At 40.2% G+C, this 13,547-nt stretch overlaps 1 protein-coding gene across 15 annotated transcripts in view; it reads right to left on the bottom strand.

Moving 5' to 3' along the window:
- ablim1a (actin binding LIM protein 1a) overlaps positions 1–13,547 on the bottom strand; it is a 41,276-nt gene that overhangs the window by 8,613 nt on the left and 19,116 nt on the right. For 10 of the 15 annotated variants that reach the window (XR_014894883.1, XR_014894877.1, XR_014894878.1 and 7 more), the window contains exons 2-11: positions 11,708–11,845; positions 8,524–8,707; positions 7,918–8,027; positions 5,161–5,287; positions 4,944–5,037; positions 2,999–3,086; positions 1,616–1,680; positions 1,200–1,244; positions 469–546; positions 129–287 (exon numbers count right to left, since the gene is read on the bottom strand). Coding sequence is in view for 3 of the 15 variants with exons in the window: in XM_085297392.1 (XP_085153518.1) it covers positions 129–287; positions 469–546; positions 1,200–1,244; positions 1,616–1,680; positions 2,999–3,086; positions 4,944–5,037; positions 5,161–5,287; positions 7,918–8,027; positions 8,524–8,707; positions 11,708–11,845 (1,088 nt within the window). In the remaining 12 variants the exon portion in view is untranslated. The remainder of the gene's footprint in view (positions 1–128; positions 288–468; positions 547–1,199; positions 1,245–1,615; positions 1,681–2,998; positions 3,087–4,943; positions 5,038–5,160; positions 5,288–7,917; positions 8,028–8,523; positions 8,708–11,707; positions 11,846–13,547) is intronic. The other 5 variants (XR_014894880.1, XR_014894885.1, XM_085297393.1 and 2 more) reach the window with 2 other exon arrangements.

The following is a 13,547-nucleotide window of genomic DNA, read 5'->3' as shown; positions in this document are numbered from 1 at the left end:
CTCTCTCTTTTTTTGTTGTTGTTGCATAAGAAAAAATCCCTCCAGAGGAAAATCATGTCTCATTTGAGTTTTATTCATGGACCGTTTTTGTGTGCACACAATGAGAAGCACGCAGTCTGTGTGTTTACCTCTCCCACACTCTCTCGTCTCTCCTCTCTCTCATCCAGGGAGGTGGTGTACATAGGTTCATAGGTAATAAGATCGGGGCGCTCAATGTCATAAATGGCTTTGACTTTTGGAATGGCAGCTAGGTCTCTGTAATCAAGGATCTCATTGTCTACTTTTGCCTAGGGAGACAAACAAAGACAAACGTGCACACGTACACAAGAGTACAGGGAGATTACTACTGCTGTGCAAGGTGCAGCTGTCAAACAGCAGTTATGCTAAAAAAGGTGTGGGAAGGGTAATATCATTGACAGTATTTACAGAATCTATTCAGACTGTAGCTCTGTTTGTGACATTTCTTACATAGATAGTTTGACCCGGTGAGCCAGGTATGCTTGAACCAGGTCTGGAACAAATACTCTCAGACGACGACCTCGTCGGCTATGAAAAAGAAAACACAAATGTGGCTGTTAGTCACATCAATACCTGTCAGAGCAGTTAGCCTACCAGGATCCACAGCCCACTGGCACCTGCATATTAGCCAGGATTGTCACCTGGATATTATGCATTATTAGTACACGGTTGGTCTTTATACCGTATGAGGGATGAGAGGGAACGGCAACCCCTGTATTTACGTTTCATGAATTATATGAAGTACTTTGGAACACTAACATGTCATCTCATGATTAAGTCATTCATTTGCAAATTTGCAAAGTGAATGAGTGATTTAGTGCTGTGATTTGATGTTCTTAAGGACCTCATGCCTGCTTATGGGAAATGAACTGTCTGAATGGCAGCAGCAGGTCTGCACGTGGCATAATTGAAGCTTTTCGCCGAATGGGTAAATGTTGATTTTAGGAAAAAGCCACATCAGTCGTCTGTGTCAGCTCGTCTGCTCCTTTAAATGTGCGAGCACCTTTGTCTCATGCGCCGTCGACATGTTCAAAGACAGGACTGAATGGCTCCGTATGACACACAGAGAGAGGGCACTGCAGGCTGTCTCCAGCAGATGGCAGCATACAGTGCACTGTGTCCTATGGACATGGTGGAACACAGGATGATGCCATCTCATAGCCAATAGCGAAATACAGTACCTGCCTTTCTGTTTTTTGGAGGAATAAGAGGGACGGAGGCATTAGCTGTGGAGGAAGGGAGAGGGGGAGGGGGGGTTCACAGGACATCACACAGGGGTTGTACCTTTGCTGCCCGACTCACAGTTCACACATACATCAAGGTGAACGTGGCCACGCGTAAATATGCATATGAACAAATATTTATATACACACACATAACACATGGAAAGGCAAACACACACACACACACACACACACACACACACACACACACACACAGCTGCTTCAACAGGCAAATTATTTTACAGCACAGTAAGTTAAATTTTAACAGCAAGGGAGTGATAAAAGTGTGTTTAGTTAAATATTCCAAACTCTATCTTTTCCTGTAAAACATTTCCGTGACACATAAAAAACCCCAAAAGGTCCCAGATTCCTACCCGCTCCCTGTGCCTTTCTTCTGTTCTCGTGGTGTTCTTGCACCCAGGATGCCAGACTGTTGACCCTGTGCAGGGAGACAGAGAGAACAGATTCAGGTTAAATTGATTAAACACATAAATTAAATTTTATTCATAAGGGCTGCTCATGCTCTAGATCAGGGGTTGTAAAACATAAGGCCCATGGGCCGGAATTGGCCCGGCAAGGACTCCATTTCGGCCCACCGGGGGGCTTTGGAAAATGTGAAGAAGGGCATAAGTTTCAATTTTTAACTGTATTTTCACAAGTTTTAAAGCTTTTTTCTATTGATAAAGACTTCAATATGGTCATTCCTAATCCACCAAAGTGATTAAGTAATAATTAAACAATCAAATAGCCTAAATAATTCATATTTTGTCATTACCTAACTATAGAAATTTGTGTTTTTTCACAATAGCTCCACAGTAAAAAAAAAAAAAAGAAAAAAGAAAAAAAAGGAACAAATAAATCTGGACCAACTGTAATTTTACACACTTATTTACACAATTATAGTCTTGCTGACAGAAATACTTCATTTACTGCAGCAACATTTCTATTTCATGGAGAAGAACTGAGATGAAATCGCACTTCTTTTTCTTATTGATTCTAGGATAAAGATTTCCCACTGCAGAGACCCAGAGCTGACAGTGTGCCGGGGATTCATCTTTGACAAGTTAAACATAAAAATCCACATAAGTAAGAAGACAAAGAAGGTTACGAGAGGATGCCGAATGGTCTGAGAAAGGAAGTGACTCAAATCATTTCTTATGTCCTCCACGGTCACCAAATCCCAACATCTAAGAGATTTTAGAGTGATGTGTTTTACGGTGTTTTTCAAATCTTTGGGAAAACAACAAAAGAAGTATTGCTCTGCACTTCAAGACTTAAAGAATGTTGAAAAAATGTTCATTTTGACCTCGTTTTCACCAGCTTTTCACTTCCATCATACTGCAGAGGAACCAGTCTCTGGGTTTACAGCGGCACAAACATGCGTCTGTGGCTCAGGAAGGTAATCTGAATACATCTACTGGAGTGTGGCTGTTAAAAAGACAGCTTGCAGAGAATAAAGAGCTTTGTGAGTGTGGTTTTTAGTGTATAATCTCCTATATGAATGTCAGACTATTATAATTTACACCCTTATGACAGAAATAACTACAATTTTCTTTACATTTTCCACCTCCTAATACTATTTCCTCCTTTATAGCTCTAATAGTTGAATAAAATCCGTTTCTTAATGCTAAACTTTACTCAACCCAAAGAGGAGTGTTCAATTTATCAGTGTCAGTTAACAAACACACACACAAAAAAAGAAGCAAAAAGGAACAAAGTTTTGATGAGGCAGCAGCAGCACATGTAGATCCGCTCACCTTGCAGATACATCTCTTCTCCTTCTGTGAACATCTGATTGCACCTGCTGCATCGCGCACAGCTGGGGTGATAGTGCTTATCTCCTGCCTGGAAAACACGGACCGCAAAACAGACTTGGCATCGTGGGGGGAAAAATGAAGACGAATGAAGCCTGCAGTGGGACAGGTGAAGCTGAGCTATGACTTCCAGGCAGTAAACCTTGTGCCCCACCTGCTCTCAGCTGCGCTCGCTTCCTCGAACAGCCCATGTTAGGAAAGAGAGCGTTTCATCAGATCCAGTGTGCCAGTAGTTTCCTTTCTAAAGGATTGCTTCACATGCAAATGGGCAGCAGCGGGTGAAAAAAGTTTCCCTAAAAATGCCATTCAGCATCTTTTCACGTTTTTCTCAGTAGCTCATGGAGTCAAGTGAGGATCTGTGTGACTTTACTGCATCACATTTTGAGAAATCATTTAACGTATTCCAGTCAAACATCTTACTATTTTAAAAAGATGAATATGATGGTTCAAAACGGCACAGTCAACCTGCTTTCAAGTATCCGACCGTCCGGCTTTGTACCTTCCTTTCATAATGTGCTCCAGTAAAATGGTCTGACAGCTAGAGCGCCCAAACTTCCGTCTATACTGACGTACCACTTTGCATGTGGAGCGTTCTGTTAAAAAGCCCAAGCAACCTTGACCACGGGTGATAAATATCCAAATGAATCGCCTGCTGTATAACAACCCTCATTAAGAGGCAAGTGGCTACTCAAAGATATGAAGCCACAGACTAATATTTGCATTTTACTGCATGAGAAAAAATGACTGTAGAAGAAACTTTATAGTGCCTTCTACCCAGCACTCTGCCAAACTCAATTCCCTTTCAGCTATAATAAAAGTACTTCTGCTACATGTGCAGCGTACCATTACAGACACTCCCGATTCCTCTCGATCTCTAACAGCACCGTTAATGACCCCTACATTAATAAGCCATTCGCACTGCACTCCCAAAAGGAACAGACTATATGCAACCTGCTGATGGCTTTACAGTATTTGGCCTGGGTCTTGGGTCAGTGATTAGGCTTTCAGACTTTGGCTTTGGCTTCACTGATCCACTGGCAGCGGCTCAGGGATGAGACCCAGCAGCCTTTTCCTATTGTCATAAAGGCCTGCCTTAGTGTTGGATTACTGTAAGCCTAGTTGGCTAGCAGTGACATTTTCATACCATTAAATGACACATAACTCAGTGTCTGACCGGATCACTCTTTGCAGAACAAGCAGGCTTGCATATGCTGGAGATACTAGTGAACAGACACAGTGTAAAGGACATGCGTGTTTTTTAAGCGCAGTTCTAATAATGCCCAAAAAGTGTTTCATAACAGGTGATAGCATGGGGATACCAGTCACACTTTTTTTTTTTTTTTTTTTTTTTTTTTTTTTTAATTTTTTTTTTTAATTTTTTTTAAATGTCAGATCACATTCCCTCTTATATAATATTTATATCATTTATGGCTGAGCGTGTTTTTGCAAATGTGTATTTAGGCAGGAGTTGAGAAGACCTAAAATCTGCTAAGAGTTAATCTTTTAGTTGAATACAGTCGTGTCAAGAGTCTGTTTGGCTCGGTGCAGAGGAGATTACACCAGAGATTATCAAACTACATTTCACAATTCTGCTCCATGCAACATCCCCTGTGTGTGTCTGCATGAGAAGCAGAAAGGCAGACACACTCTCAAGTATTAAAGACATCTGAATCCAAAATAATGCAAACAATCTAAACTTTAATTGTACTTTCCCAAAAATTATGATTAAAAATCATTTAAATTCTAGTGATTTAAGGATTTAAACGCTCAGGATTCCCTCAAACTTACCTAAGGCAGGTTCTCAGGAAACTCAGAGGGCGGCCACACAAAGAGATATCTGCGCATACTATGAGTTAAATGTGATATGGATGCGTGTGTGTGTCCTTACCTCTAGCACCTTCCCTGTGATGAATTGATGGCACGCCTCACACTGAACTCCAAAATGGGTCTGGTAGTCCTTCTCACAGTAGGGGGCGCCATCCCTGTGAGGCGAGAGAGACACACGTGGAAACGCTTGACAGTGAAATATTACATGGAGCGTGAACCCTGTGCAGGCCTAAATTCAAGCAAGCAGCCTATAATCACAGCAGATATGTGCTCCTTACTTGCTGATGTACTCCCCGGTCAGCACTTTGTTGCAGGCCTTACACTTAAAGCAGCCCAGATGCCACTGTTTGTCCAAAGCAAGGAGAGCCTGTCCGTTCTTAATGTCTCGGCCACATCCTGCGCAATCTACGAAAGCAAAATAGGCGTTGTTTAAAAAGAACACACACACAACAAGAACATGAGTTAAAAGTTGAAGGAAGAATCTAATTAATACTTTGTTTGAAGGTTTGTTTAAAATAAAAGCACAGCCTTTACATACTAGCTGAGGCATCTTGTCACTTCTGATCCAAGACACTAGATGGTGATAGAGTGTAACCAGCAGCGTTCTGACAGCTTCCTATCATCCACTTCTCTCCTATCATGGTTCTAAAAGCTCCATCCATAAGCAAGTAGGATCCCGAGGCTCTAAAAGTGTAAGAGGTTGGTTTCTAAATGAACAATCTTCTTGTCATCTCTTCTTTAATGAATAGAGGATGAAAGGAACGCAGAGCCGACCGCAACCACAGGGGATGATAACTACGTGAGGCATAACAAGGTTGGGATGATGACGTGAGCAGAATCAGCATGCCTTATTTATAGGTGACCTTGTCTAAAAGCTCTCGAAACACCAACAGAGACACCAGTGGGGGATGAGGGAGGGAGAGAGGCAGCTAGAAAGAGCAGGAAGAGGAAGAGAAGGAAGAAAGAGAGGATCCAGAAGAGGAGGGGGGGTTTGAGGGCCACACAATCCAGAGGAAATGCACGGCCATGCATTATTTAGCGAGACCTGTCCTTGGTGTTATACATAAAGGAAAACGGATGGTCTGCACATGAGGCTGGGAGAGGTGGAGGATCTCCCTGAATGCTACAAGTTCTTTGTTTTTACTTCAATTGTAACTAGGTTTTAAGGGAACTCCTGCACTGTGATGTGGAAAAGAACCATTTTTAAACCTGCTTGACCCCTTAGGATTTCGCTTCTGCTTTGCCTTCTGCTCACCTTACATACAAGGTCTTAAATAATCAGGCCCAGTCTTATCTTAAAGACTACATAGCACCATATCACTCCAGTATGCTGCAGGCTTACTTGTGGTTCAGTTGACAGACACCCTCTACTTTTAAGATCAGATTTAAATCTTTCCTTTTTGTAAAAGCTTATAATTAGGGTTGAATCAGGTGACCCTGAACCCTCCCTTAGTTACGCTGAAAAAGGCCTAGACTGCTGAGGGCTTCCCATGATGGTTCTACCAGAGGTTTCTTTCTGCTTAAAGGGAGATTTTCCTTCCCACTGTCACCAAATTCTTGCTCAGAGCGGGTCGTTTGTTTGTCAGGGTTTTCTGTCTATTATATAGAGTCTTAATATTACAATATAAAGCACCTCAGGGCAACTGTGTTTTGGTGTTACAGTATATAAATAAAACAGAATCAAACTGGCAGTTTGGCATGTAGGGAAATTTACTTTTGTGCCAAAGGTTTGACGATCGCTTGATACCACTTTATCATCTTTATTTATCAAATATGAACCTTCCCGGCAGTATTTTCCCAACGGTACCTGAACCTCTCACTAATTAACCGTTTTTAAAACAATAAATCTTGTTTGTTTAATCATTATGAAAACAAAAGAGTGAAAACTATTGACTAACTAACTTACAGCTATAACTTCATATCAAATACAGTGGAAGGCAAAATATCAGACTAGTAGTTTATTTGGCTTCAATGCCGGAAACAGTTACGTACAAACAGTTCTTTAAACTGAGAATCTCTAGATTCATTAAAAAGAATTTTAATGTTAGAGTGCTTGACCAGAGCGGACCCTACTCATTACACTACACAGCCCTGTGGTATATATTCCCCATGATCCCAGGCTCTGTTGATCCCAGGCACAGCTGTGCGAATATTCTCTTTAAAATTCTCACTAAAAGTTTATTTTTCTTTTATTTATTCATTTTTGTTTGCTTAATCAAAGATGAACACCAGCTTTTTCTTTACTTTTGAGTCTTTTTGATCTGCGGTTCAGCATTACTCTTGAACTTGCTTGGCCTGATTCTAGCAGCACCGACTATCACACAGTTAAACGTCGAGCACATTTAGACAACGAATTATTGAACATGCAGCTTTCCTCACAGCCAAGCTGCAGCAGCACCTGCAAGTCTGGAGCTTAAAGTGTGCAGTTGTGGTGACGTGGCTTTGTAGACGTAACAACAATCCAGCATGCTGCTGATTATCTTGTGCTAACTACATTGGCCTTTAGAGCTTTTCCAGTGTGTCTCTGGGCAATCGCTCACAACTGTTTAAGATATCAAATAAATCGAGAAACACCTTTTTACAGAAGTCATTACTGGTTCATGTAACTTCTCAAGTTAAGAATTGAAATACTTTAAAATTACCATGTGGATAGAAATGACTATAAAGTCTGTGGGTACAAAGTTTATGAGTAAGTAATGAATGACCCACGGACAGGCACAACTCCACATTTATTATAGATTTTCACATTGAACTGATTTTAAATTAATGCTAATAATGTGTGGGCAAGATGACTGATATGGACCTGAAAATTATTCTTCACAGCCAAAATATTACCACTAAACTGACTGGTCAACAGCTACATTAAATGCCACGTATGAATCAGGTCTGGAGGCTACGATTTTCCAGACTTTTTGTTTCTCTAAAACCAAATAAATTCCAATAATTCACTTTCAGTTCAAGTGTAAAGTCTATCAAACTATCATTGTGTGAAGGTTAATTCCTTTCTGTTTGTGTAACAGACAATGGCTACTCACTGCTGGAGCCCAGGATGTCCTTTGGTCCTGGAGACATGGGCTCGACACAGTATTGACAGAGACAGTCCTTTCCATTAAAGGTCACCCTGTCCCCGGCAGGAAACGGTCGTCTAGAAGCGGGGTGACATCAACAACCAGTCAACAAAGCTGCGCTCCCATGGTAAGTGTAAGAGTTTATTAGCTGTGGCTTGCAGGTTGTTTGACGGTGGTGAAGATGACAGGGCCCAATGATGCGGATGTATGTCAACACTGTCAGCCTGGGGAGCTCATTTAGTCAGATGACGTAGACATGACACACAGCATGCTACTGTAAACTGTCTACTGGAATTACTCCTGCCATGAACTTTGCTTGTCCATGACAATCATTCCACGGAAAATTAAATCGTAGCTAAAATGGAGAGTCACAAATGAATCCAAGAAAGTAAGACATGAGCAGCATTAAAGAGAAGCACCTGTGTTGATTTTGCTATATTATAGAAGATATATTTTCAACTCAGAATATCATGTAACTGCAATTAGCAACTTTTCATACTTCACATCCCATATTTTATATTTTAGAGCTTATTTTAACACCTTATTGCTGCTTGAAAGCAGTGAATGTCTTACTTGCAGATGGTGCAGACGAAGCAGGAAGGGTGGTAGGTCTTGCCCAGAGCAGTAACCACTTCTCCCTCAACAAAGTCCCCACAGCCATTGCAGCGGGTACCGTGCATGCGTTGGTAGTCCAGCGTGCACAGATAGTCTCCATTTTTCATGAAGAAGCCCCCCTGGGCAAGGTCACAGCCACATACTATAGGAGACACACAAATTGGCACTCAGTGAGTCAGGTCATTTAATGCTTTAAGGCGTTCAACCATCAAGGCTCACAACTTGTCCATGGCTCAGTGGCTTTCTTAACAACTGCTAGCCTGGAGTGTGTGAAATGGACGATGACGGGAAAATCACTGAAAAACACATATTAATAGCTCTGTGTGTACAATGGGAAGCAGAACGAAAAATCCTCTCATCAGCAGTGTTCACAGCCAGGCTATTAAAAAAAATCTTCTCGCTATGAAACACTGTTGCATTTAGAGTTCACGTCTATCAGTCTGTACTACTCTGGCAAGGCTTTTTTCACTTTAAAGGTTCAATGCAACAACAATTCGGCAATTGTCCAGCCCAGGAAATAGCTGTGATCTGTTTTGGAAGATAACTTGCTCAAAATGTTTGGTACTACACTGATAGCCTACAACAAGCTTCCTTCTATTCAAATGTAACCTTGTCATCTACACAAACATTCAAAACTGACAAGGTAAGAAATAGAAATTCACAAACAACTGAGGTGTTTGTGTGACAAATAAAATATTTTTACTACTCGGAATTTGTATGGCTGAACTTTGTGTTGGCATTAAAACTGACTTAAATAATCATATGTGTGTAATAAAAAAATCTGTGTGTATAAAAACTATCAGTTAAAGTAAGTATTTGTCTTTCATATTTTACTCAGAACATAGTATTCACTTATTAAAGAACATTATTAGATTTTGTTTTAGGAATTCCAATTACACTTTACATTAAACAGAACATCAGTCATTGCAACATAATGAGAGAAGGTTGCACATTTTCATCATCAGCTTGCCCGTACGGAATATTTCAACCCTCCATAATAATCACTCAATCCGTGCAGTTCACCATTTTAGCACCGAAGAGAGAGCCTGCGAATTTAATAGCCCTTCAGAAATGCCAGAGCTAAGAGGGAAAATATTTTGATGTTTGAGATAACTGCACCTAATCATTCTTATGCAATGAGGCACGCTAAATCCTGGGGATGAATGGGAGCGGGTGAGGGAGTGAATCAGATTTAATTGCATTAAGACTCAGACATGATGAGATTAGCTTGTAAACTAAGTGAGTCAATAGGAAAACCAGCAGTGGAGATTTGATGTCCAGCTGCCCTGGCTTTTCAAAAGATACATGCCATTATGTAAAATGCCTTTTTAGAACCTCAGTGAGGTCGACTTATTGAATTGAAATGAAAATAACTGCAATGAAACAGAAACTTTTGTGCATTTAATGAAATTAAAGTGTACAAAAGGAGGCTATTTGGGATCCATCTGCAAAGGCATCTCTGAGTGTCAGAGCTCAGTCAGCCTGAGGATTACTACTAGTGAGGTTGGAGACTGATAAAAGCATACATCCAATTAAAGCAAGGACCAGGACACCGAGTCTTTTGGCTACTAAAGCTGTACTAGTGTCTACTTTGGCAACCTTCTCATTATCCTTATCATGCTTTTATCACTCCTGTGGCATGCACATGTAAAGGACCGAATTAGGCACTAATCTCACCGTTTGCTTGTGTTATTCTAGGCTCTCGATGAAGTAAGCTAACTCTTAGCACTCCAGTCTTGGATTAACTACAAAGGTTTTAGCAGGGCAAGACCTGAGCCGAAGTGAGATGGGTTGGTCAGCTGTGGGTGGCTACATAGTACTCATGCCGGAGTGCTAGAAACCTATCGGTAATAAAGCTTAATGAACAAGGATTTGCACTGTCTCTTGTCATAGTAGACAGGATGGCACTTTAATTGAACAATGCAGGTCTGAGAAGTGAAGACGAGTCATGCCACCATGCATCCGTCCAGTCGGAAGGTCACAGAAAGGACGTTGTGGCATTAAGGGACTTGACTGGTCCTATAGTTCAAACTTTGTATGGACGGGATGCATTCTGGGACAGCAAAGGAAGAAAGAACTGTTTATTTGCACTATCGTGCTTCCTGAGTACAAACAGCGAGGAACATTCTTCATAACAAAACAAAAAAAAAAAATCAAACCAGTTCATTAAGTAGCACAGACTGAATGAAAGGCAGCTAATGTCCAACTATTGTTTTAGGATCAAATTAGCAGAGAATTTTAAAACTTCACACTTTGGCTGCCAATTTTCACATAACTCCCACATTTTTCTTCTCCCGTTTAGTCTTAGTGGTATGAAAGATCATTTTTAAATTGTAAACACATGACTTATTTACTAACAACTGGTCTGTATTTTAATATTAAAGGCTTTCTGACATGGAATAAAGGTGAGAGAAATCACATGCAGTAAATACTAGTAAAGATATTTACTCATATATAATCCCCAAAGCAGTTTACCTCTTTACTGGAATTCTTGGTAACACTTTATAATATGGCACAGGAATAACTATGCTATAAATAAATTGAAGTAGTGTGTAGGCAATTTTAATTAATGCATAACTGCATGATTTTAACAAACAATATTTCCTTATTTTCCATCCTAAGTACATTTTTTGGGACACATTAGAGAGTGGATTAATCTTTCATTTTTACATCTTTACTTTGTTACATCTCCATCTTTATTATTCACACCAAGCCAGCTTTTTAAAAATACAATCCTTTTGAAGGTTATGTTTGAAGTGTGGTTGAGGAGAAAAAAAAAAGATCATAATCAACATCAAAGGTGTAAAAAAACATTAGCATGTAAAAATGCAAGGTAATAATCTAAGAGAGGAAAATATTGTTTGTTTTTCTGCAGAATTGCTATGAAATTATGTACAAAATACTTCCACTGTACTCAAAATTACTTACAACATAATTTGTGTTTCCTTCTCATGTAAAATACCAGAAGTTATGCAATACTTAAAATTACTACTTAAATTTACTTACAGTATTACTATTTCTTTGTTTCCCGACTTGTTATCCCCATATTCTAGCGTACCTAATTTATTTATTTGTAGGAAAATATAATTTGATTATAATTTCAAATAAAATATGTTGAAAATGTATTTATTGTATACTGTACCTTTACATGTGAAGCACTTGAGGTGAAAGTGCTTGTTCTGCACCCGGAGCACCTCGCCCTTACATGGCTGCCCACACTTGTAGCACTGAATTAGGGGCTTCTCTGTAGAGTGGTGGCGTGTGTCCTGCGCATGAGCCACTGCAAAAGAAAGCAGACACAATATCAACATTACTGCTGAGCTGTAATGCTGATGAGCCACGGGAATTGCTAGACGTGGCAGTCAATACGGTTTTTATGACATCTCTTATAGTCAACAGTTAGTCAACATTAGCATGCTCGGCACAAGGACCTGAATCTGCAACATCTCACAAACTGAGCTGAAGAACAAGTGCTCAGAGCCTGTCAGCGTAAAAAGAAAAAGAATGACATTGAGCAGGACAGCGCAACTTTGGGTTCTTGGCCAGAGAGACTCTCTGGAGAACATCAGTCTAAATATAGTCTGTCTCCGTCAGTTGAGGATGGACAGTCAAAATGCTGAGGGGAGCAAGGCTTGGTAAATAGAGCACTAAAAGGGTATTGATAAAGACTGTTTCACTATTGAGTTTAATGTACTTTCATTCTCAAAGGAAAACATAATTTAGAGTTATGGATCATTTACTGTCTCTGGCTAGCTTATCGTCCCAATAATCATTTGACTCTTTTTGACATGTAAGCGCAAATAAAGCTAGAGTCCATCCGGCAATGGGGTCACACTAACTGCAGAACCAGTGACTTCTGAGACAACTCTGCCTGCTGACAGCATCTTTCCTGTTTGTGACATTGTTGCACTGGCAAATCTTTGGACAAACTGGCAGACACATAAACACTGACACAAAACCACCTGCTCCAGTAGATGTCCTCAGGACCACATTTTTGAATGAAAACACAGACACACACGCTTAGACTCACAAAGTAAAAACCAGCCTCTAATAAAACAGAAGAGACGTCACTTTTGCTGTGACTGAGTAACTCATTCTATAAAAGCCATGAATGAATAAAACAATGGTAGGCAGCAAATAACAGTTTTATAAAGGCAGACACATGTCCATGATGTACTGACAGTGTGCACGCATGAGGAGAAAGCGAGAATGTAAAGGAGCGGAGCCACTTTATAAAGGACACGAGTCTTTTAGTGCCGCTTGGAGCTTAATGTTTATGTCAGCATTCTATCGCGCTCAAGATGACAATGTCAGCATTGCTGATGTTATGAAGGTGCATTGCTCACTATGTTAGCGAGCTTAGATTTATTGACTGTTAACGCATTCATATACATTGGTGGTAATTATTATAAATTACTACCAATCACAAACACAAGAAGGTCTTATGCAGTATACACCAAATATTCAAATTTGGATTAATTGAAGATTAACTGAACTAGATTAATTGAAAAAAGACTGTTGGAACTACACTTCATGTCACTCCATTTAATAGTTATTATTAATCTAATGGCTCTCTTCCATAGTTTCCTGTTCCCTCACCTCCATTTGTGGCAGATGGCTGCCTCTCCCAGAGCCTGGTTCTGCCTGAGAGTCTTCCTGTTAAAAGGCCGTTTTTCCTTCTCACTGTCGCCAAGTCTTTAGCTTACAATATAAAACACATTGAGGCGACACAAGTCAGGGCAATCATAGGTAATTCCTATGGGAACCATGAATGTCTAGACCAAGAAAGGCGCCAGTCTATCAAAAAAAGTTGGTTCTGTGGACGTGAAAATTGGGATGGTATCCGAGGATAACCAAACTCAGTGAGGACCATCTTTAAGGCCATGAATGCCTATATCAACATTCAAAGCAATGAAACAAACTGAGAAACAGATTGAGATATTTCAGTCTGAACTAAAGTAGTGCAACCACAGCCTACCTTG

This window comes from Mchenga conophoros, linkage group LG13 (genome assembly GCF_057382185.1).
Source record: "Mchenga conophoros isolate Kocher_MC1m ecotype Shallow Benthic linkage group LG13, M_conophoros_male_GT1.1, whole genome shotgun sequence".
Lineage (NCBI taxonomy): Eukaryota > Metazoa > Chordata > Actinopteri > Cichliformes > Cichlidae > Mchenga > Mchenga conophoros.
Note: the sequence above shows the minus strand (reverse complement) of the source record. Positions and strands in the feature narration are given on the sequence as shown.